Source organism: Apiospora marii (assembly GCF_038362585.1).
Source record: "Apiospora marii strain CBS 49790 chromosome Unknown utg000002l_segment0_segment0, whole genome shotgun sequence".
In the NCBI taxonomy this organism is placed as follows: domain Eukaryota; kingdom Fungi; phylum Ascomycota; class Sordariomycetes; order Amphisphaeriales; family Apiosporaceae; genus Apiospora; species Apiospora marii.
Window position 1 is genome coordinate 3,286,910 of NW_027117373.1, and position 22,965 is coordinate 3,309,874.

The 22,965-nt window shown below is 53.2% G+C and overlaps 9 protein-coding genes across 9 annotated transcripts; 3 read left to right on the top strand and 6 right to left on the bottom strand.

The window, feature by feature from the left end:
* Positions 1-130: 130 nt before the first annotated feature.
* PG985_002699 (uncharacterized protein) lies at positions 131-1,200 on the bottom strand (the record flags this gene model as incomplete). Its single annotated transcript, XM_066822468.1, has 2 exons — positions 131-336; positions 393-1,200. The coding sequence occupies 2 exons, from the start codon at positions 1,198-1,200 to the stop codon at positions 131-133; spliced, it is 1,014 nt and encodes a 337-aa protein (XP_066689900.1).
* Positions 1,201-2,677: 1,477 nt separating this feature from the next.
* On the top strand, positions 2,678-3,682 carry PG985_002700 (uncharacterized protein; the record flags this gene model as incomplete). The annotated part of the gene is made up of 1 exon (XM_066822469.1): positions 2,678-3,682. One exon carries the CDS (start codon positions 2,678-2,680, stop codon positions 3,680-3,682), a length of 1,005 nt encoding a protein of 334 aa, XP_066689901.1.
* A 321-nt stretch (positions 3,683-4,003) lies between these two features.
* On the bottom strand, positions 4,004-7,405 carry PG985_002701 (uncharacterized protein; the record flags this gene model as incomplete). The annotated part of the gene is made up of 4 exons (XM_066822470.1): positions 4,004-5,225; positions 5,303-6,701; positions 6,768-7,127; positions 7,195-7,405. 4 exons carry the CDS (start codon positions 7,403-7,405, stop codon positions 4,004-4,006), a joined length of 3,192 nt encoding a protein of 1,063 aa, XP_066689902.1.
* Positions 7,406-8,485: 1,080 nt separating this feature from the next.
* On the bottom strand, positions 8,486-10,917 carry PG985_002702 (uncharacterized protein; the record flags this gene model as incomplete). The annotated part of the gene is made up of 7 exons (XM_066822471.1): positions 8,486-9,314; positions 9,377-9,538; positions 9,589-10,235; positions 10,294-10,385; positions 10,442-10,516; positions 10,647-10,743; positions 10,837-10,917. Coding segments are annotated over 7 exons (1,983 nt in total), but the record flags the coding sequence as incomplete, so codon positions are not given.
* Positions 10,918-11,783: 866 nt separating this feature from the next.
* PG985_002703 (uncharacterized protein) lies at positions 11,784-13,591 on the top strand (the record flags this gene model as incomplete). Its single annotated transcript, XM_066822472.1, has 4 exons — positions 11,784-12,013; positions 12,091-12,302; positions 12,477-12,993; positions 13,057-13,591. The coding sequence occupies 4 exons, from the start codon at positions 11,784-11,786 to the stop codon at positions 13,589-13,591; spliced, it is 1,494 nt and encodes a 497-aa protein (XP_066689904.1).
* Positions 13,592-13,733: 142 nt separating this feature from the next.
* Positions 13,734-14,516, bottom strand: PG985_002704 (uncharacterized protein; the record flags this gene model as incomplete). The annotated part of the gene is made up of 1 exon (XM_066822473.1): positions 13,734-14,516. The coding sequence occupies one exon, from the start codon at positions 14,514-14,516 to the stop codon at positions 13,734-13,736; it is 783 nt and encodes a 260-aa protein (XP_066689905.1).
* Positions 14,517-17,655: 3,139 nt separating this feature from the next.
* Positions 17,656-18,634, top strand: PG985_002705 (uncharacterized protein; the record flags this gene model as incomplete). The annotated part of the gene is made up of 2 exons (XM_066822474.1): positions 17,656-18,195; positions 18,281-18,634. The coding sequence occupies 2 exons, from the start codon at positions 17,656-17,658 to the stop codon at positions 18,632-18,634; spliced, it is 894 nt and encodes a 297-aa protein (XP_066689906.1).
* A 449-nt stretch (positions 18,635-19,083) lies between these two features.
* PG985_002706 (uncharacterized protein) lies at positions 19,084-20,387 on the bottom strand (the record flags this gene model as incomplete). Its single annotated transcript, XM_066822475.1, has 2 exons — positions 19,084-20,092; positions 20,155-20,387. The coding sequence occupies 2 exons, from the start codon at positions 20,385-20,387 to the stop codon at positions 19,084-19,086; spliced, it is 1,242 nt and encodes a 413-aa protein (XP_066689907.1).
* A 926-nt stretch (positions 20,388-21,313) lies between these two features.
* PG985_002707 (uncharacterized protein) lies at positions 21,314-22,366 on the bottom strand (the record flags this gene model as incomplete). Its single annotated transcript, XM_066822476.1, has 1 exon — positions 21,314-22,366. The coding sequence occupies one exon, from the start codon at positions 22,364-22,366 to the stop codon at positions 21,314-21,316; it is 1,053 nt and encodes a 350-aa protein (XP_066689908.1).
* Positions 22,367-22,965: the final 599 nt, after the last annotated feature.

The window sequence follows — 22,965 nt, forward strand, 5'->3', positions numbered from 1 at the left end:
CTAAAGAGAAGTAATCGTCAACCTTGAATAATAAGTCAGTATAGTTCGTTCACCCAACGCAAACCAGTACAAGAAGGAAGGCCCCTTTCCATATCTCTCACTGTCTCCTCATTCTTGTGTATCGGCTGTTTCACGTGAGCTGTTCAACCCTGTCAATCTCCGACTTGATCTTGTTTCGCTCCTTCTCATACTTCTCCCGCCGTTTTTGGTTCTCTTGATCCGCTGCAATCAAGGCATTGCCACTCAAAGTATTCATATTGCGCTGAGCTTCATCGTCGTACCTTGCTTCGCGCGCATCTTGATTCTCTAATCGGTGTCTAAGCGTTCGTAGCAGACCTGGAAGTAGTACTGTTAGTTCTTCTCGCTTTGTCTTGGGTGGAAACACTACGTACCTCTATAGTATTTCTTCTTCCTCTTATTCTTGCCCTTTGGGGAAGTCCTCTGACTAGGGTCGGCAGCAAGTAGTTGGTCGACTTCTTTTTCCAGATCATATCGATCCACCCATTGTATGCCGTGGAACGCCTCATTGGCACCTGGGTCAACCACGTCCTCGAATACGCCACGAAGCTCGAAGACTTGAAATTCCTCGATGGTGTCAACTCCAAGTAGCACACTGCACGCGAGACCTTCAAGGACATAGAACCGCTTTTGAGCCGACTTGCCCTGTATCGTTATATATGCGTCAACGTAACCCAACACTCTTGTCAGATCACCGTTTGCCAGTATGACAAACCCTTCATCAGCCGGCAGATCAGTAATGTCCCACATACGCATCTTCGCGTAGTCCATGGAGACCAAGTCCACGTCAGAGCCGCTATCCGGGTCCGCCAGGGTCGACAAGCCGTCCACGTCGCATCTTAACATACGGCGCGAGGGATTCATCAGCATAACCCTCCAAACCTTCTTGATCAGACCCCCCAAGGAGCGTGTGACTCTCAGTGCTGCCTTGGTGAGGTGGTGGCGCCACCTGGTGAAGACATTTGCCTTTCTGAGGAAAGCGTGCCCAATTACCATTGGCGCGGCACATACCTTGACAATGTCGAACTCGCACTTCCAGGTTCTTTTCGGGTCATCCGGAAAGGATAACTCAAGAATGGCGAGGCCGATGGATTGAAAGCGCGTCAGTACAGCATTTTGGAACCAACGCTTCTTGTTGAAATCGATTTTGACCCCAAGCGATCCGGCGTGTTCTTCCGTCATGACATTACTAGGTACCCCCGTATCCGGAAGCGCAGTCACCAAGCACCCGTTGGCCAATATTTTGAGGACAGTCCGTGCCTTGGTCACATAGTCAAATTTGTGCTGGGCTACTGTTTCACTGTCCTTCGGAAATTCGTATCGGGCTACATTTTCATCGATATTCGGTGGAGAGTAACCGGGTGCGAGGGGTGGAATAGAACTGTCATTAGATAGAGGGAAAAAGCCCGAAGTGGGAGGAAGCGTAAGGATAGAAGCGCAATTGGGAGGAGAGGAAGAAAAGTAATTGGTCGTAGGAGGGAAAGCGGCGTTGGATGAAAGGTGATCATAGTCAAAGCAGATTCCCTGGTGTGATAGATCCAAAGGGTCGCCGATGGTGGTAGACTGATCATGGGTCACGCTGTCATTACTGTCGATAATATCTCCCACGATGTGTGCAGATATATTATATTCGAAAGAATTGCCAGTACAAGCTGATTGATTGCGAGTCGAATATCCACGTCTGTTGCCGTGTTTGACTTTCTGGTGGTCTTGATGTCGGTCTCTATCCTTGGCTCTGCCCTTGTTCTCAACTGTATTCGTATCGATTTGATGGTAAGGGTGTGGGAGGGGGGCATAGTCGAAAGAACTACCAGCACAAGCTGGTTGATTGTGAGTCGAATGTTTGCGTTTATCTCCATGTTGACTTCTGCGATGGTCACCGTATCGGTCTCTGTCTCCGTCGATACCACAAGAAAGCCAGGATGAGGCATTATAGTCGGGTGAGACTGTCTGCTCTTGCGATCCCGGGTGCGAAAACCCGTCGGCAAAGGCGTAGGTAGAAGCCAGCGAGTCCCAAGGCGATTTATTCCCAATGTTGTGTATACAGTCAAGGGAATTGGCTGACTGGCTGTAAGTCCCATATCCTACTACATCGGAACTTGGAAGATAACCTGTAGAGTTGTGGTAGTTGTCGCATCGTGTCTCTACGTGCGACGGTCCACATGAACGCTCACTGGTATGGGACGAGTGTAACCAAGCTACATCTTCGTCGTCACCCGAGGACCTGCCATCGCTCTTGACGGAGACCCGCATGTCGATTATATTCGCGAGAGAGATTGTGGGTTGCGTGCTTTGAAGGGTCTGTTCTCCTAAGCTCGCACTTTGATGCGGCTGGGAGGGACCTCAGGGTTAGAGACTCGAAATATCATGATCGCTAAAAACAACATTGGGTAGAAATGAGGCCAGTCTGGCAGTGCCCAACCTGCTGCTGATTGGAAAGGCTCGCGGTAATTGGCGAAGCCTCAGCTGTACAACCACCCTGGCGGTTAGGGAGGCAATGCACAACGCCACGTCCTGTACCCCTCCTCTCCTTAGCAGGCTCTGCATCCAAGCAAGTCCTCAAGCAAAGCCAAGCCTGAACCGAAGAACTTGGGAACGTAGACACAATTAGATCTAATTCATCATACCCAGTAGTCGAAATTCAAAGATTATCGTGGCAATGTCTTTGGGCCAAAAAAAGAGCGCAAGCCAATATCACTACGTACCAGGCTTCGGGGACTTGGCCGATTTTATTGCGAGCGACCACGACCATTCAGCGGCCGTATACAGACGTTTTGATAGGTTAGCTGCACGCGATTTGCTCTACTACCAGAGTGAACTATCCAGGCTTCAAGCACGCCAAGATGCACTCGATATTGAAGACAGGAAAGAGCTTGACCAGCATGCAGCATCGTGGCGGGATGTTAGCAGAGGTGCTTGCGATTGGGAAAGTCTCCGGGAGTCGCGGAACAAAACGCCGCAGAGCGACGTTGAGAGGCGGAACCGAGAGCGAATGGATCTTGCCATGGAGATACGGAAGACGCTGAAGGAGTACAGGGAAGCTCTCATACAGGAGTCAACTCTGCTGTCATATGACCATCCATCAACTCAGACCATGAAGGCTGTCGGGAATTATTTGCACGGACCTGTTGACGACCCTACACACCCACATGCAACTCATCCAACGTTAACAGGAGTCAGCTCGGAGCTCTATCCTCGGGATATGAGCGAATCCCATATTCAAACATCAGATTATGTGACTTTACGGCCCAGGGATGGGGCAGAGCTCTTGACATGCTTCCTCAAGAGATACTGCTCACGATGGTTTCGGATTGAAAGGCCACCCCTCCTTGTTCAGTACGGGGGCGACACGATCTCCCATTTCCCCCGAAACGAGATCAGGCATTATTCAGAACAGCGCATTCGGCTAGTGGCGTCTTTCATTACCACACTCACAGCTGCCATGTTGCTGATTGCACCCATATACACACTTTACCACACGGCGTCTAGCAGCCCAGCATTGACGCTTGGCCTCATCGTACTCTTTACATTTGTCTTCTCGGGAGCCATCAAACTTATGACACAAGCCAGAAGGGCAGAGATATTCGGTGCTTGTGCGGCGTATGCGGCGGTTCTTGTGGTATTCGTGAGCGGCGATTTCGTCGGGGACTCACAGGGCACGTGAAGAGCAGGGCTAGGTACTTAGAGAGGCCAAGGACACCACTACAGTTGCTGGTGTGCTACTGCTGATTACCCCGCGGCCCGGAGAGGCCGTACTAATAGCCTTCGCACCTGAAACACGATGTCAAGCAATATCCCTAAATCAAGCCATGGACCCTATAACACTGGGCATGCGTGCGAAATTGAACGAGAGGCTTGTCATGAAGAAGGAAATGTTATGTTTATGTATCCAAAAAAAAAAAAAAAAAAAAAAAAAAAAAAAAAAAAAACCTACGTATACCTTTCTTCTAGCTACGTAGCCAACCAGGTCAATACCAGATCAAACTCAAACAACCGTACTCTCAAGCACAAACTCATATTCCTCATCCTGGACCTTGACCGTCAAGTCATCCCTGACCCCAGGCCCACAAGCCGCCGTCCCCACGCCGGCGACCTTGTATGACAGATTCAGCAGCGTCGCGTCCGCGGCCACCAGATCGCACGGATGCTTCGCCTTCTCCAGCATCTCGGGACTGTACCGCGTGGCAGTCCAGCTAAACCCATCGACTTCCTCCTTCTCCTCGCCACCCTTCGCAGCGGGAGCAGTCATGGTAGCCTTGATCCCACCGTCGTAGTGGTCCCCGACCCGGACCCAGCGGCTGGCCATGCGATTCCCGTTCTCCTGCGGCACGTCGTAGTTGACGAACAAGTCCTCCCCGTCGACCGAGGCGGGTCCCCAAACCCCCATCCGCTGCGCCCCGCGCTTGTCCGGGTACGACTCGCCCGGACCCAGCCCCAGCCAACGGGCCTGGTCAAGACGGTGCGGCAGTCGCAGATCGATACCCAGCCGCGGGATGTGCGTCGGCGCCGGTCCCGTCGGGCTGACCTTCATACGGACCCGCAAGACCCCGGACTCGGCGACGGTGTAGGTGGCGCGGACGTCGAAGCCCCAGCCCAGGATCGGCGGGGCGAGGTAGGTGTGCGCCTCGACGGCGACGAAGCGGCCGTTGCCGTCGTTGTCGTTCTCGGGCGACGTCACGCGGAAGGACCGCAGCTGCGACGTGAGGCCGTCGACGCCGTAGTGGCGCCAGTAGGGCCAGTCGCCCGGCCGGTCGTTGTCGGTCGGGGCGCGCCAGAAGTTGGGGAAGAGCGCGGCCTTGGTGCTGGGGTCGACCTCGACGAGGGGCTGGCCGCCGGCGACCGTCCAGTTCGTGAGGTAGCCGCGGACGCGGTCGAAGGTGAACTCGAAGCCCGGGCCGGCGACCTGGCAGGTCGTGCGGCCGTCGCGGACCGTCAGCGGGCCGCTGCCGGTGCCGAGCTTGTGGTTGGCGTGGTTGGCAACGAGCGAAGATGGGGCGACGCCGTTGCCGATCTTGGTTTGGAACCAGGCGATCTCGTGCGAGACGTCGGCCCACTTGGTTGCTGTCCGCAGGGCGAAGCGGATCGTCAGGAAGATCTCGCCGACGGCGTTGCTAAACTTGGCCAGGTCATAGGACAAGGGCAGTTCGGTCTTGGTCCAAGACTGGACCTGGGGGATTTCAACCTCCCCGGACTGCAGCAATGTTGCCCTGAATCAGACTCGAGGGTTAGCCGAGTGATACTTCCTACAAAGGCAAACTTTCGGGCTGTAGTTAGTGGGACTTACTCATCGCCTAGAGCCTCGATTCTGTACGTGGCCACCAGGTGCTCCAACCCCACAAAGTCGTACTCGTTCGTGATGAACACCTTGCCGTCTTCCATCTCAAACTTGACGGGCTGAATGACCTTCTTGAGCTCGGTGAGGCCGGGCGTGGGCTTGTGCTCGCTGTTGCAGAGACCGTCCATGACAAAGGTTCCGTCGTTGGGCTCGTCGCCGAAGTCGCCGCCGTGCCCGTAGAAGCCGCCCTCCTCGTTCCAGAGGCCATGGTTGGCCCACTCCCAGATGAAGCCGCCCTGGAGGCGCGGGTACTTGCGAAACATATCCTGGTAGTCCTGGAGCCAGCCCGGGCCGTTGCCCATGGCGTGGGCGTACTCGCAGAGCACGACGGGCTTCTCGAAGGAGCCGTCCGCCTTGTTGACTCCCACCGTCTCGACCCAGTTGGTGAGCCGCTCCATGTTGGGGTACATGTACGAGTACATGTCGGCCGACTTGGCCTCGACGTCGCCCTCGTAGTGGATGGGTCTCCCGGTGTCATCGAGCTTCTTGGCCAGGTCGTACATGGCGGCATGGTTGCGGCCGTAGAAGGCCTCGTTGCCGAGAGACCAGATGACGATGCAAGCATGGTTCTTGTCGCGCTGGACGAGCTGGCGCAGGCGGTCCTCGTAAGCCGCGGTCCAGTCCGGGTTGTCCGAGGTGAACTTGGCGCTCTGGGGGAAGGTCAGGGCCTTGCGGGCCTCGTAGTCCATCTCCTCGGGGATGTCCTGGGGGCGGGCGACGGCGTCGTAGAAGCCGTGGCACTCGAGGTCCGCCTCGTCCATGACCCAGAGCCCCAGCTCGTCGGCCATGTCAAACAGCCGCGGGTGCGAAGGGTAGTGGCTCGACCGTAGCGCGTTGATGTTGTGCCGCTTCATCAGCAGTAGGTCGGCGCGCATGAAGTCAAGCGGCACCGCACGCCCGAAGCGTGGGTGGTGGTCGTGCCGGTTGGTGCCACGAAGCAGGACGCGGCGCCCGTTGACGGTGAATAGACCCTTCTTGATCTCGATTTTGCGGAAGCCGACGTTCTGGGCGATGGTCTGGAACGGCTTGGAGTCGCCTCCTGAAGACAAGGACAGCTCCACTTTGTAGAGATAGGGGGTCTCTGCAGTCCACTTCTTCGGATTGGACACTGGTATCTCAATGCTGAGGACAGAATCCTTCGCATCATTGCCTTTCTTGGTGACTGAAGCAATCTGCTCCGATCCGTCTCTCAAGACACAGGACACTTCGTGGTCTTGAGCCCCTGACAGCGTCACCTCGACTTTCAGGGTTGCGTCTTTGTATTCGCCATCGAGATCAGTCTTGACGAAGAAGTCATCGATCCTGGCTTTGCCTGGGAACGCAAGCAAATAAACATCCCGGAAGATTCCTAGGATTATAACAGTTAGTGATCTGAGAACTGGCTACACAGGGCACATCCCTGGCCCAAACTCACCGGAAAGCCACCACTGATCCTGGTCCTCGATGTACGTGCCCTCGCACCACCGGTAGACCTGCACGACGAGCTCGTTGTCGCCGCCCCGCTTGGCGTGGGCCGACACGTCGAACTCGGCCGCGTTCCGGCTGCCCTGGGAGTAGCCCACGAGGGCGCCGTTGACCCAGACGTGGTACGAGCTGTCGACGCCCTCGAAGCGGAGCCGCAGCTGCGACTCGGGCTCCCAGCTGCTGGACACGCTGAAGCTGCGCTTGTAGGTGCCCGTCGGGTTCTCCGTCGGGATCTCCGGGGGGCAGACCGGGAACGGGTAGATGACGTTTGTGTAGTGCGGTCTCCCGTGTCCCTGCAGCTGCCAGTGTCCTGGAGCCAGCAATGGTCAGTAGCTGCCCGATAACCCCCATTTTAGACCTTGGCGTGCGTTACTCACCGGGGACGTTGATGCGAGACCAGGAGTCCACCTTGGCCAACTCGCCGCTGCCAACCTCGGGGGCTTCCAGGGGGCTCTCCGCATAGTGGAAGTCCCATTCGCCGTTCAGCAGAACGGACGTCTCAGGGATCCAGAAGGCACGGGTCGGTAGCCGGTTCCGCTCCAGCACTTCCAAGTTGGCATAGTCTGGCTTTGAGCCTTCGGACGCCATCTTGTCTTTAGTGACTAGCTATCTCGTTACTTCAGTCTAGCCCACCTCCTGCTCCGATGGCAGTCCTTCTTATATTGTCCCGCGCGCGTTGGGATGATAAGGAAATACTGCACTCTGTAAGAACAACTCGAGATGGCAATGTGAGCGATAGAAGGTGTAGTTGTGACTGCCGGTGTAATGCTACGGTATTCGGGTTTTGTTTGAGTTGGCAGACTAGTCCGAAGAAGAGTTGAAGATTTTGGAAAAAGAAGTAACAGACAGGACCAGGTATACTTGAGACTTGAGATGAGGGATAAAGCAAATCACACATCAAGGACCATGTTTGCTATCCCTGGTAAGTAGTACACATGTTGTCGAGAGAGGAGAACAGCTTCAGGGTGGAGAACGCATGGAGCCTCTATGTTGCATTGTGGGGGGTACGGAGTTTGGGCGAGGGATGGTGGGCAGCGGCGGTAATTGGCGCGCAAACATCTATGGTAGCATACTTATTGGTAACACTGAAGAAGATTCCACCTGATGAAAGTGAGGCGTTATTGGCATATCACCTCCAGTACCAAGAACGGGTTAATTTGAGACACATGCTATCGTCGTATGAGAAACGCCAAATGCTAACCTGATGTTTGTTCAGCATCAGTGTGCCGGCCAGGACCGGTTACAGATATGGACCTGTGCTACTCTTAACCTTACCCCTCTTCACCCGCTCGTCTACTTGTTTGGGTCCCCAGAAAGTACCCCATGCGGTTATCTTTGAGACCCACATTCCGGTTCCACCCCCGGGGACGTCGGAGCCGCGCTGCTAAAGAACGCCAGGGCACAGTCTCGGTCCGGTTGACCCAGTGCATGATTTTCAGCCGAATCTTTTTCTGATACCACTCATCGGCCGATCCTAAGCTGCATGTTTCAAATTTAGTCCAGTCACTACTTAGTTCCTGCATAGGACCGGGTCCGGGCCGTGGGAGAGTGCGGTTACAGAAGGTATATTGTGTAGCAGCGCCAAGTATATGCACCTGTATGTAAACGATCGTCCATTATGCATATGACTACATCCCGTGAGTCCTGCCGCCACGCATTGTGGTCTAGCTACTCTCGTGTCATGGCGCACATAGACGCTGCCACATCCACCTCCTCGTCCGTCACGTTACTGGCCCTCCCCACGCTCTGCATCAGCCGTTCCGTCTCGTAAATGATCCGCATGCCCTGCTCCACGCTGGGCGACTCCGGCGTCCCGAGCACCTCCTGCCACCGACGGAATACTTTGCGGAGATGGGGACCCGTGGACATGATGTCATGCCGCAACTGCGTGATCTGCCGGAGCGAGTGGCACGTCGCCAGTAGAATCATCATGGCCGTAGCCATGGAGAGAACGCAGATCCACGTGTCAACCAGGATTGTGTGGGAGAAGCCCGTCAGCCCCAAAATGTGGGAGGTGCAGGCGTCTAGGCAGACCTTAGCTCGACCCAGGATCTCCGCCCGACTAGCCCCCGCTGTGTCCGACGGGCCATTGGCTAGGAGCCATGCTAAGTATGGCCGGAAGATCACACTCTTGCAGGTGAGATAGCGTTGCCTTAGGAAGCCGCCGCACTCACTGGGGTAGCCGGTCATGTCGTTGGTATCGAATCGGAAGGCGGGGGGCAGCACGTCACGCCATTCGTCAAGCTGGTGGTCGAGCTCGGTGACGATAGCCGGGAATCTCGTCGCGTCTGTCGCTGCCCCTGAGTCACGTGCATACAACAACTGATGCACCCTGTTCAGAAGCCTACGCATTGATATGCATGCAAGGAAGTACAGAGACGCATGCTCTGTCTCATCTGGGTCTTGGTGCGTCGAATAGCTTCCCGGAAGGGGTATGGACGATTCTATCCTGGCAACTCCACTCTGGGGAAGAGCTGAAAGCTCCGCAAGGTAGTCGCTGCACGAAAATGTCAGTTTAGTCATTCTTGTCTGAGATAACAAGTCCAGGCCGAGACAGACCTTTCCAGAATATAACACGCCCAGAATATCCGTCTAAGGCATTCTTGGTTCTCTATCGGCTCATTGACCGGAGGGTACGAGAGAAGCAGCTGGCACTTTGCTGCACAATCATGGATGTAGTTCCAGGCTTGCAAAGGCCTCCTTAGATATGCGAAGTACAACCTATAGACCAGCGTTAGCGGGAACTTAGTATCGAAAAGCGGTTAACCTACGCCGCAAAGAACAACGACTGTACTGCGTTACAGGTCATCTCGGAGTGTACCACGTTCATGGCCTTGAGCGCGCCGTCAAAATAGACCTCAGCCATAGCCCGTCGGGAGTTCTTGAAGTCTACTTCTTCCCTGGGCGACGCCGCGTCTTCGGCTCCCATCAAGCCGCTGACGACACCGCTCGCGCACCCCAGGGCCATGACGAGCTGAGTGCAGCAGTTTGCCACTATGTCGGTGCTATCCAGGAGTCCCTGTGAGACGGCAGTCCGGACATTCTCGAGTTGATTTAAGGAGAGTGTGGGATACCAAAAGTTGAGTCCTCGTTGGAAAGATGTGAGTATGGACTCGAGATCAACGGATGACAGATAGGGGAACATGGAGTTGGTTCGTATCGGTAGGCTTGGCCTCGACTGTTCCAGCTGGAAGATGGAGACGTAGTTTTGCCGGATCGTTGGGAACGAGTCGAAGTACGACCACGACAGTATAGACTCGGTAGTCGAGTTATGCAAAGAGTCAAGGATGGCATTCTCCAGGTTGTTTTGGTGTGGTGGTGGCCGGAGATCCTCAGTTGACATGCTCCGGTGAGACGCATCAGGTGCTGTTGGTGATATTGGACTCTGAATTGATCTGGAGGCTGTAGACGGAGAAGGCTTGGGTTACAGTCAATTACAGGAAGCACTAACGCTCCGCCATAGGGGGTTGTATTACCAAGGACAGGTTCATGTTCATCTTTTGCAGAAGCTCTTCGACTCTCAAGACACCCTCGAGAATGAGGTCGCTCTTGCCCCGGCTTGAAGACACTGTTAGGGCTGCCTGAGATGCTCACGGGTCACTGCCAATGGTGGAAGAGACTAACGTGTTCGCCTCTGAGCCATAAGAGCAGAGTTGCTTCGAAGTGAGACATGCTTGACACGGTTGATTGCCATCGCATCTAAGACATTGAATTGTTTAGTCGAAGTACATATACAGCAGGTTGCTCAGTTGAGACCTCTCCGTTTCCTTCAACACCCTTGCCGGCGACGAATATGGCGATGCCTCTCCTCTATTCCTCATACACGAACAGGACAAGACCATAGGCACTGACGAATGACTGAAAGGAAGGAAAAGAGACGAAAAGGATTGGACCCACCTAATCTTTCTCGATCTGCAGATGTCGCACTACACGCGGACGACAAGAGTTTCCGAGTCAGTCCAGCATACGACGGGGGGCTTGACCCGACAATATGGTTCGGTGGTAAGATGGTCGCTTACTGCATGAGACGTCCTCAGCCGTTTTTTCGATGGTTCATCCATTGTCACACAGGTAGCAAACAAATGGGAGGAGTGTGCGAAATCTGATCGAGTGATAGTCTCCCGGGCCGTGGCGGACCGTGGAGGGAAAGCAAAAAACAAGAGGTGACCGGGGCGATGAGGAGAAGGAAAAAAGAAGTGGCACGGGGAGAGGGTTCTGGTTCTAGTCGCTCAAGGGGTCGGGGTTCTTTGTGGAGACCAAAAGGCGGGGGAATGCTTGTCGCCCAATTGCCTGCCGGCCCCCTGACCCTGGTCTGGGCCCTCTCTTTTCCCCGGAACCCCCCATGTCTTGTCAGACCTGTTGGATTTTCAGACCACCATACGAGATCACGCCTCTCCATCACCGCCGTCCTTGTCATTGGCTCGCTTGCTGCTGGACGGCCCAGTTCCCCGCATCGGAACTTCTGCCAAATTGTCTTAGCCGCACTTGGACGACAACCCGCGCCAACTTCTTCCCCCCCCAGGTTTCCTCCCCGGGTCCAGCCTTTCTCCTTGACGGTCTGACGGTCATCAGGTCGTATCAAGTGCTACAGTAGTCGGCCTCGGTAACGGATGTATCTACCACCAAATGTAATGCATGTTTCCGGTAGTATGCACCGAGCCCAATCAAACTGCAGGTTGGATATTCCGGGATGCATGTGCTTACTATGGATACTCCCTGATGTTGCTCGCCAGTGGGAGATTCCCTTTAAAAGAAGGACCAGCCAGCACCCATAAACATAGACCACCCCAAGATTTTGATAGGTCAGCAAGACTCTCGCCGACATCTCTGCCCGTCTGAAGCGCTCTTGTGGTTTCCTGGAAAAGGGCTTTCCATCTGTTGAAACCCGATTCCCATCCTTTCGTTCCAACTTAGCCAACCTCAGTACACCTCGAGGCTTGGCCGTGTCGCTTCGTCTTTACTCACCATGGCCGATGAAAAGCCTGGCGGTGTTACACAAGTCGACCACGACGTGGACGCCGTAGTCCAGCTATCCCACGATGTAAAAAACAGAAGATTCTCCCCTTGGACGCCTTCCATGCTCCGCCTGTACCTGTCCTTGACTCCCGCCTATCTATGTGGTTGTCTCAATGGCTACGACGGCTCGCTGATGGGGAGTCTAAACGGGATGAAATCTTACTATACTTACTTCGGCATGTGAGTTAGCAATCAAAGGCAGGGCCCGGCCTCGCCTCCCCCAAGACTCTCACCTGCTGACCAGGGTGTCATTGTAGGGAGCAAGCGGGGTCTGAGATTGGCATAGTCTTCGCCATGTACAATATTGGATCCGTCGCTGCTGTTTTCTTCACCGGGCCCACCAACGACTTCCTTGGTCGTCGAGCTGGCATGTTTGCCGGCGCTCTCACGATTGTTATCGGCACGTGCATACAAGCTACGACAACAACCGGCTCCGGTTTCTTGGGGGCAAGATTTGTACTTGGCTTTGGTGAGTTGCTCTTCAATCCTTTATTGAAACAAGCAAGTCATTAACGGCAGGCTCTAGGTGTATCTTTCTGCTCGGTGTCGGCACCTTGCTACGTCAGTGAGATGGCCCACCCGAACTGGAGAGGAACCATCACCGGACTCTACAACTGTACTTGGTACATTGGCTCCATCATAGCCAGTTGGGTGGTATACGGGTGTAGCTATCTCGACCGCCCCGACGCCTGGAGGATCCCCGTATGGTGCCAGATGATTACATCCGGATTTGTTCTGATCTTCGTCTGGTTCCTCCCCGAGTCGCCGAGATGGTTGATGGCTCGTGACAGATACGACGATGCTGCCAAGGTCCTAGCCACGTATCATGGCGACAAAGACCTCACCCACCCCATCGTTGTTTTGCAGATGCACGAAATGAACCAGCAGATCCAGACCGATGGAAGCGACAGGAAGTGGTGGGACTATCACGAGTTATGGAACACCCATTCGGCGCGCCGACGACTTATCTGTGTTCTGGGTATGGCCGTTTTCGGCCAGATCTCCGGGAACAGCCTAAGCAGCTACTACATGGCCACCATGTTGCGTTCTGCTGGGATTACGGATGAGAAGAGGGTCCTGGCAATCAACGGTATCAACCCGGTCCTCTGCTTCCTAGGGGCCATATTCGGAGCCAGAATGACCGATGTTCTCGGCCGAAGGTAAGACAATGTCCCCTAATTACGTTTGCAATCCGTATAGCCGTGCTAATACCACCTCATAAGACCCCTCCTAATCTACAGCATCATTTTCTGCTCTTGCTGCTTCGCCATCATCACCGGAACCTCCAAGTTGTCCCTAGATGATCCCAGCAACAGGTCCGCCGCCAATGCCACCGTGGCCATGATCTTCATCTTTGGAATCGTCTTCTCCTTCGGCTGGACGCCGCTGCAGAGCATGTACATCGCCGAGACCCTGCCGACCGTGACGCGCGCCAAGGGCACCGCCATCGGCAACCTCGCCAGCAGCCTAGCCAGCACCGTCATCCAGTACTCGAGTGGGCCCGCCTTCAAGAACATCGGCTACTACTTCTACCTCGTCTTCCTGTTCTGGGACCTTTTCGAGGCCGCCTTCATGTACTTCTTCTTCCCCGAGACCAAAGACCGCACCCTCGAGGAGCTCGCCGAGGTCTTCGAGGCCAAGAACCCCGTCGCCAAGAGCTTGGAGAAGCGGAGTCATGAGACGGTCCTTAATACCCTGAGGGTTGACGTGGATGAGAAGGCCACACAGGGGCAAGATAATCACGTAAGCGTTGTTTGATGGTGGTGTAGGTGAAGTAAACAGACCTATTTTCAATTAAATTCCAGGGTCCACAATCATTCGCAAAATGCCCAAGGAAACGATACAAACCGTAGAAGTAGCTTTTACATAGAAAGCCTATCTGTCTAATTGCATTCGCTGTCTAGTTGCCCTCTTGGTGGCCATCTTGCAGTGACAGTACCAGCTTATCCAACATCTCCCTCTCCTCATCCTGGTAGGCTGCGTATTGGCCCGCTCCCATCCCGTCGATAATCACACGCATCTCATCCACCACATCCCCAGCCTCCTGCCTCCGGGTCGCGCCCTGTTTCCACGTGGCCTCGGCCAGCATTCTCCGGGCACCTAGTGCTTGCGGCGAATCTCTGCCAAGGCGACTGTCCAGCCAGGTTCTGACGTCAAGCTCCATCCTCTCTGCCTCGGCGTACACGCCGCGCGTGAGCAAGAGGCTTGCCAGGCTGTGCAGGTGCGACAGATTGGCCGGGTCACGCCTCTTCTCGTGGAGCATGCGCAGCGTGTCCTCGGCCTCGACGCGCTGCCCCAGCTCCTGCTGCGCGGAACAGACCGCCAGCCAGACGGCTCTCCAGCGGGGGTAGTTAACGTCGTAAAAGGTCTGGCGAGAGTCGTCATCCTCGGCGGCGGCGGCATTTGCAGCAGCGGAGGCGTCTTGCTCCTTCAGCTCATCGTGGAGCAGCCGGGCGAGGAGTTCCAACTTGGCCACCCTATCCAGCTTGTCGTGACCTTCGAAGTGGGCTGACAGTTGTAGTAGTTTTTCCGGCGAAAAACTCTGCAGGAAGTTCCGGCTCAAGGAGTAGGGCAGATCGCGCCAGAAGTCGTTGTCGGGGACAGGGTACTCCCATGAGAGGTTACGGGCCTGTCCGATATCCTTTTGTCCTTGCGAATAGCGAACACCTTGTTGATCACCCATGATGACTTGTTTGAAGCAGTCCTTATTTCTGTTCGTTACATGATGTTGCTGGGTTTCCCAATCCTCCTGGCCGAATTATCCCACCGACTTAAGGATGGGCGATATTTGGATTAGGCAGACGCTGACGCATGTGATTGACCAGATCCCTGTAAATACCGCATTGCAGCAGTGCAGTATGGCTTCGATGCAAAAGTGATCTATTCTACGCTTGAAGGGTTTCCCTTCTGAAGCAAATCACTATTTCTCTAGCCCCAAAACAGGCAACCTGCTTGTTGCAATTTGCTATTTGTTTCTGTCAGGGCATCACGGTCAGAACCGGGCAAGAGCACATCTAGCAGCCGACAGGCACTTATGTGGAAATAAATATTCTTTTTTTTTTCTTTTTTTTTAATTTATATTAAAGTTCCTTGGTAGAAATAAAACATTTATAAAAAATAAATTACTTTAAAAATAATAAATTTAAAAATAAGATATTATATTTAATATTTTTAAAATTTTTAAAAATATTTTAATAATTATAACTTTTATAAATTGATAAAAGTTTAATAACGGCTTATAATAATTATAAAATTTCCTCTTCGATTTCGATTTTATCTTTAGTCGTAATAATTTAACGGATTATATATAAAAAGTTATTTCTATTTCTTTTATTAAAATTTTTTATTTAATATAATTATATATATTATTTATTATTATATTTATTTATTATAACGATAAAGATTTTTAAAATTAATTAACGCTTAATATATTATAAAATAAAAAAGTTAATAATAAATAAATAATATAAAACTATTTATTTTAATATTATAAAATTTTTAAAAAAATATAAACGGTTTTAAAAGCTTTTAAAAGTTATTAAATATAAAATTAAAAGGAACTTTTTATTTAAGTCGACTTTTTATAAAATATATATTATTAATTATGAGTTTTTTTTAAAAGAATAAAATTTTAACGATAATAAAACTTTTTTTATTAAATAAATCGAGCTATTTTAAAAGTTTTATAATAAAAAAAATAATAATAAACTTAATTTAAACCTTTTTTTTTATAATATTTATTTAAAAAAAGACCTTTAATTTTAAACGTTAATTAAAAGGTTCGATAAAAAGGATAACGAATAAATATCGAATTAATAAACTTAAAAAAGAAAGGAAAGGAAAAAAAAATATTATATAAAGTTAATTAAATAGTTTTAAACTTTATTAATCGATAATATTAATATTAATACTTTATATATAAATATAAACTTTTAAATTAATATAGTTTAACCTTTTATTTAAAAAGATATAGAAATAAACATAAATCTATACTTAATATAATTTAATATAAAGATATTAATAAGCTATAAATTCTATTAAAGTAGCTATTACCTATTAGCCCTTATTATTATTATTAAAGGGCTATTACTTATAGCACATTTATTTATTAAAGCTAGACGAGGCGAAATAATCCCCTTCGTATTAATATAAACTTACACGTGAAGTTATTTAAATAATAATGTGGAATATAGGGCGGTGAACCTTGGGAGTGGCGTCACCCAATTCCCTTGGGTAAAAAAACGTCCACTGAGAACGATCCAAGGATGAATCTAACCCCCCCTTCTTTTTTTTTCTTTCCTTCCCGTTTCCTTTCTTTTTCTTTTTTCATTTTCTGCCAAGCCTGCCCGGCAGAGATAGATGTCAACTAAACAAACAGCAGGGACTTTCATATTTGTCTACCCCTGACCGCCATGCCATTCCTTGATCACGCAATACCTACTTGCCGATCTTGTACCACCAGCTCAACCTTTACCACCGGGGAATGGCTGTGCTAGAGGCAGGGTTGACATGCTTAATTCACACTCACAACTTCGTTTCATATGTTACCCCAGGGATTTGGCTTGCATATGAGTAATGTGAGGATTTTGACAGCTATGTGATTAATGTAGAAACAGTCGTCGAGAAAGCCCTGCCGCATCTCCTAGGTTTGGTCTCCTGCTGGATACTTATGTGTTACGTGTCGGTAGTTATTAGGTAATACATATCAACTATAGCTCACCTCCTGTCATGGCGGGAAGTTGATCAAGACGCAAGGGTTCAAACAACCTCCCTTGACCAAGGATTTCCGACAACGCCGGCAACTGGATCGGCATGCATTAGCGGAATAATGGGACTGGAAGACCAGATGGAAACAGAGAAAACCAGCGCAATGTCAATCCGGAGGAGGATCGTGTGTCGGGGATGTCAAAATGCCTGTGGGGGTCAACGTCAGCCTTCCGCGCGAACCGCCATCCGTCGGCGCCAAGGGCCAAAGGATAACGCTCAGTCGCTCGGATGACGTGCATAGATTCAATGCGGAGTGACATTGTCTGCTCCGCATGGGAATGAAGCTCGCGAAGTAGGTATGAATAAAGAAGAAGGAGAAGAAGAACAATCGATTGGGCAGCGCCCCGTTTGAAGGTTCCGAAACGATAGAAACCGTTGGTGTGTCAAGGATGCGTGTGTCAATGCAATGAATTGGACACCAAATCTGGACGTGGGCCCCACGCAGCTTCTTCCTACTGGCCAATGGACTCAAGGCACCAACTAAGATCTTGCTAAGCTTGGAAGCGTGGGTTGCACTGAGCCAATGACGACAGAGATGAGGATGAGATGGCAAGTAGGGTGTCCGAGTACTACGGTACTCTGGAGCAGCAAAGCCAACAAAAGTCGGTAAACGAGACGAACCGGTCTAGACACTATCGGCATAATCTTACCGAGACGTGAAGTGGAGCCGACCGGGGCTATATCGAGAAACATATATAACGGTTTTTGGCCGTGCGCCTCCAGCCTTGGTGGGGGTCCAGCCCTTGCCTTGGAAGCCTCATTTGTCCTGCGTCCCTGTCGCCTGTCCTGCCCTTACTGCCCTGTCTGCGTTCTGGTCTGCGGACAGATCCCGCCTTTTAACGTTGTAGATGATCGAAGGCCGTGCTCGGTTCTGTCAGGGAACTTATGGGTCCGGCAAAGCGTGCCCGACATGACACGCCCACGCCACGCCACGCCGGCACCTACCTACATCCATATTAGACAGCGGGCTGGCCCTGGTAGGAAAAGCTTTGCTTTCTGTCTGGCTTGTCTCGATGTCGATAGGGATGCCGGACATTTCTTTTGCCAATCCAAAAATGTGGACTACTGGGATATTCCTCATTCTCAACCTCGCCGTTGCCCTGGCTGGCGCCCAGACCAACAATGACTGCGTCAACGGCACCGCCATTGGATCCATTCAGAAGTTCGAGATCTTCTGCAGCAGCACTGCCCGGGGGAGGAGGACGACGAGCGTGGACGTGCCGACGGTGGAGGACTGCGCCGATGCCTGCGCCCGCGCGAACCCGCGATGCACGGCCGCCACCTTCGACGGCAAGTCGTGCGCCTTACACAACGAGACCGGGTCCTCGCTGACGGCCCCCGACCCGAATCCCAAGTTCCAGGCCGTCGTGGGCATACCGAAGGAGTCGACGTCCAACTGCCGCCAAATCATCCAGGCAACGACCAAGCAGACCATCAACTCGGTGCAGTTCAACCTCATGTGCGGAAGCAGTCTGGGCAGTGAGAGCCTGTTGAACAGCTTCGCCTCGTCGTTCCAGGACTGCATGGGGCAGTGCGCCCAGACGTCCATGTGCAAAGCCGTGAGCTTCAATGCAGACCAGACGCTTGGATTTCAGGTAGGTGGTCACACACGAACTTCCCAGGATGAATCAGGTATTCAATCACACATGTAACTGTCTACTGACATGAATATGCCCACAGAACTGTTTCTTGAAATCAAAATCATCCAAATCAGCCCTGTCGGTAGCCACGATGCTCGACACAGCCATGGTGGTGAAGCCAAAAGACCCACAGGTCGACAACAAAAAGGTCGAAAACGAAAACGAAGACGAAGACAGCAAAGAGACCGAAAACACGGACACAAACATCATGATCATCATCGCCGTGTCGGTGAGCGGTTTCGTGATGCTGCTCTCGTTGGGCTTGCTTTGCTGGTGGGTTCACCGGAGGCGGACGCACCAGAAGCGGCTGGAATCACTGCCGGTCGGCGTCGTGCCCATCTCCAACCGGGACAGGATGGATGAGAAGTACGGGATGCGGACGAGTGTGGACTAGGATGAGTTCGACCGGAAGAGCATGCTCAGCGGCAAGGCCGAGACCGTCGGCAAGCCGACGCCCGTCTATGAGATAAGGCGGAAGGGGGATTCATACCAGTAAAGTCAGCGAGGGGGGGGACCGAGCATTGGTGTTGTGGATGTGGAAGGGGGCTGCATTGAGGTGCGAGACCATCTCTTTGACCCACAAGAGCCACGAGTGGAATGAGCGTATTTATTTAGATCTGTCTACCAGCAGTCCCTGTAATGACTATAACACCTAATCAGCAAACACCGGGGGTGGGACTGTGTTCATATCCCCGACGCTCCACCTACGACAGACCAGTTTGGTTGCCTGTTAATAAATTTTCTGCACCTACGCAGTAATACCCATGATAGGTCGTGAGTGATAGCCCTCTATATTCAAGTCTTGTATATCCAGTATGTATTTGGGCTCCGATGCGTCAGCAATTACGGTTTGTCTTCCAGTTGTCCCACCGCCTCGGCCCAAGCAGCACCAATGTCATGCATGTAAATCCAAGACATATCCCCACCCCCGTCCGTAATGATCTTACTCCGTACACGATCGTCATACGTGGGATGACCGATCTCCTTCAACCTCGCCGCTCGGCCCGCCGCCTGCCGCTCCAGGTACGCGTACATGCGCGAGTAATAGGGCAGCCGGATCTTATCAAAGAGCGGCAATGTCCGCGTGAGGTCGTTCCGGTAGTGCTCGAGCGCCTGGGCGAGCACCCAGCCATCCTCCATGGCGAACCCGGCGCCTGACCCGAACGCGCCCGAGAGCGCGTGGGAGGCGTCCCCGACCAGCACGACCAGGTTGTTCCACGCCGTCAGCGTCGACAGCTCGGGCCCCGCGAACGCGGCGAACTCGCGCCAGCCGCCCTCGGGGACGCGGCGGAGCGCCTCGCGGATGTCGGGCAGCAGGTCGCCGAAGTGCGACTCGACGTGCGCGTTGGTGACGGGCACGCCCCAGCTCACCTTGCTGGCGCCGTGGGTGGCCGGGTCGTGGTACGCGCGGGCGGCGATCTCCCAGAGGCCCGCGCCCACGGGGGAGAAGTACACGTGCGTCGTGGGCGAGTGCCACCAGCCCGTGAGCTGGAAGCGCGGGTCCAGGTCCCGGACGGCCTCGACGGGCAGCAGCGTGCGCCAGATCGTGGTGCCGGTGAAGGCGATGTCGTAGCCGGGCCACGCCGCGTCCCGCACCGCGGAGCGGATGCCGTCGGCGCCGACGACGAGGTCGGCTTGCGCGGACGTGCCGTCTTTGAAGTGCAGCTCCACGCCCTGGCTTCCTGCGTCTACCAGTCTGGCCAGCTTCTTCGATAGCTGGATGGTCCCTGCTGGGACGTGTGCTAGTAGTGCAGATTGCAGTGCGGTTCTTTGTGTGCGTATGGTGGGCCTCTTCATGGTGGGATCCGGCGTTCGTTCCCGACGATGGAGCTCCTCCCCGGAACGGCCGTTCCTAGAGAATGCGTATGAGTAAGATGTCAAACGATGATAGTCGTATCTACTTGCATGTTTAACACGGTCCACTCTGGGTGGCCGGTGGTTAATGAATCGGCCACTCCGAGAAGACCCAAGACGTTCCACGAGTTTGTCCCAATGCTGATCCCCGCGCCGACCTCACGTAGTATCGCGGCTTGCTCGTATACCTTGACCTCGACGTTGGGTATCTTGGATAGGGCAATGGCTGTGGCGAGCCCACCGGGGCCGCCGCCAACGACGGCGACGCGGAGAACTGGCGCATCCACAGTCATGGTAGTTTCGGTGAGTCTTCTCCGAAGATCAATGGATGCGCAGAATAGGATACACAGTTCAGGGGCTCATACGATGTCGTATCAACGGGTTGGGCGTTATCTTGAAGTCGTCACCGGTCACGTGAATGACGTGCGAGCAGGGTGCTGCAGGTGGTGTTATCCCCCACCTTGGATAGAACATTCCCAATGCTTATCTTTTGTAATCGTAGGTTCTTCGCTGAATGGTTCCCCAGGGTGAAGGCCGTTCTCAAATGTGGGCAATTATTAGCTGATCGTACGTAGCAGATATATGCTCCGGAATCGTTTAATGGTTGCGCTTAGATGGGGCCATCTCGCACACATTCTAGCGGGCGAACGGCCAAGTTTGGCACTGAATGCCACATCTTTGCGGCGGCTCTAGAACTGCCTTTGCGGCCGTTGAGTTGACCGATGTAGTCTCCTATATTCCACCTCCTCCAGGCCGATGTGTGTGGTGTCAGGGCGGAATGGTTGTGTGCGGAGTTGCTCGAAACCAAGTGCTCAGTAACAGTGAAGATCTCGTAGAGGTGCCAAACATCAGTCGATCTCCCTGATAACGATTTTTAGGTTAGCGGATAGGCCGGGCTCAATACAAGACAATGTCGCTGAGTTAGTGGTGTGAACATGAAGCAATCAAGACTTAAGGATGTTGCCGGCTCCACCAATACCCAGAAAACAACGGTATTAGGCTACATCTTCACAGACTGGAAACATACGGTGTAACTTGACAGCAATGTTTCAGGTACTTGCAATGGGCTGCAGCTAGAGCTGGTAAAACCAAACCACTAGCTTACCCCGCGTAAAGCTAAGGATCCCACTGCAAAGCCAACCACTAGCTAGAGCTGTGCATACAACTACATTCTGCCTGCGCCTGAGTTCAGGTAATGCGCCCATCGTCAATCTTCCTCTCATAGACGGGTGTCTGAGACAAGACTAAACGTGGCTTTGATGCCCAGATGATCCGTGACCCAAGCTTTCTCAAAGCCGAGCTGTAACAGCTTGTCCCTCTGCTCCTTGTTGTCCTCGCCGACCACAACATCGGTGCCAATCCTCTCGAAGCCCTGCAGCTTGATGCCACCCCCGCAGAAGAACGCCTTGTCCATGCGCGAGAGCCCGAAGCGCTCCCGCGTCGCCGGGTGCGCCTGCTGCCCCCACGTCGCGCCCTCCTCGGCGCCCTCGCAGCCCCCAGATTCCAAGTAGGCGTCCTGGAGGTCGTTTTCCGTGTGCAAAGTGACGTCGAACGGCTGTATGGCATTGAAGTCGCCTGCAATGACGGCGCCCGCGAACTCGCCTCCGCCCGCGTGCAGGTGGTGGGCGGCGACGCGCATCTGTGCGGGCCGCCGCGGCGGGTCCAGGGCCAGCGACTCGAGGTGCGAGTTGCCGAAGCGAATCTTCCGGGGCGCGATCGCCGGCGTCGTGACGTCGACGAAGAGCGCGTCGCGCTCCATCCTTGTCTCGGCGTAGTGGACGCGGAAGCAGGACGCGACTTCGAGGCGGCGGTCGACCAGCGTGGTAGTCCCGTACATGCCGGAGCCCCACGCGTAGCTGTCCAGGTCGGACATGTAGAACCCGCTCCGGACCCAGGGCGTTTGGCTGATGGTGATGAGGTCCGAGGGGGTAGCTTCCTGGATGTTGATGATGGCCGCCGTGGCTGGAGGCAGCTGGCTCGTGAGGCCCTCGAGGTGAGCCAGTGCCGCACTCATTCGCGCCACGGCACATGGAAGCATGAAGTCAATGTTCCAGCTATAGAGGGCAATGGATGTGATGCCCGAGGACTGCTCCTGGTCGTTGGCGGGTGGTGATGCTGCTGGTGGGGTCTTGATGGGCTGCCAGATCTCGGCTTCCGCGTCCCACGAATAATAGGCCTGAGGCCATGGCTCGTCGGGTTTCCAGGGAACGTGATCCGTTTCCTTCTTCTGAATCACGGATTGCTTCATAGCCTTTTGCATTAGATCGTCCATGGTTGCCATCGCGCTTTGGATGTGATGTGGATTGATAGGGGAAATTGGAGGTACAATAAGCAGAAGAAGGCCCAGTCACCCCTCATTTGTTATCAAAGAACTAACCAACACCGCCCGCTATTGGTATCCTTGTTGGGCGATCCGTAAGATCGGTAAGCTTCAATTGCACCGCGGCCCGGCAATGACAGGTAAGCAGGTTGTGGGGGTTGTTGAAAAGACCCCACAAAATGGCGGTGATCGGTTGTCGGGTCAAGACAAAGACCGTCGACCCCTTTTAAACCCAGTGTAAGCAACCACACAGCACAGCCAAATATTTGGTCAGATTGAGACAAGGCTGGGCGGCCCACGTATAATCTCTGGATGATAAATATCCGATCATGCAACGTGGCGCCCGCCTTGAGCAGCCCGGTCTCGCCTCATTGTCGGACGCCCAGATCTCGGGCTCCGATATGCTGGTGGCCGGTCGGATGCACCACCCTCCCTGAGCGTTTGGAAAGACTCTTCTTCGGCTTTCCGCTTAGATGTGAGTGGTCACAGCCAAGCATTCGCTGTTACTGTCCCACTCATACCTCGCCGAGCCCCTTTTGAGCCAGCGATCC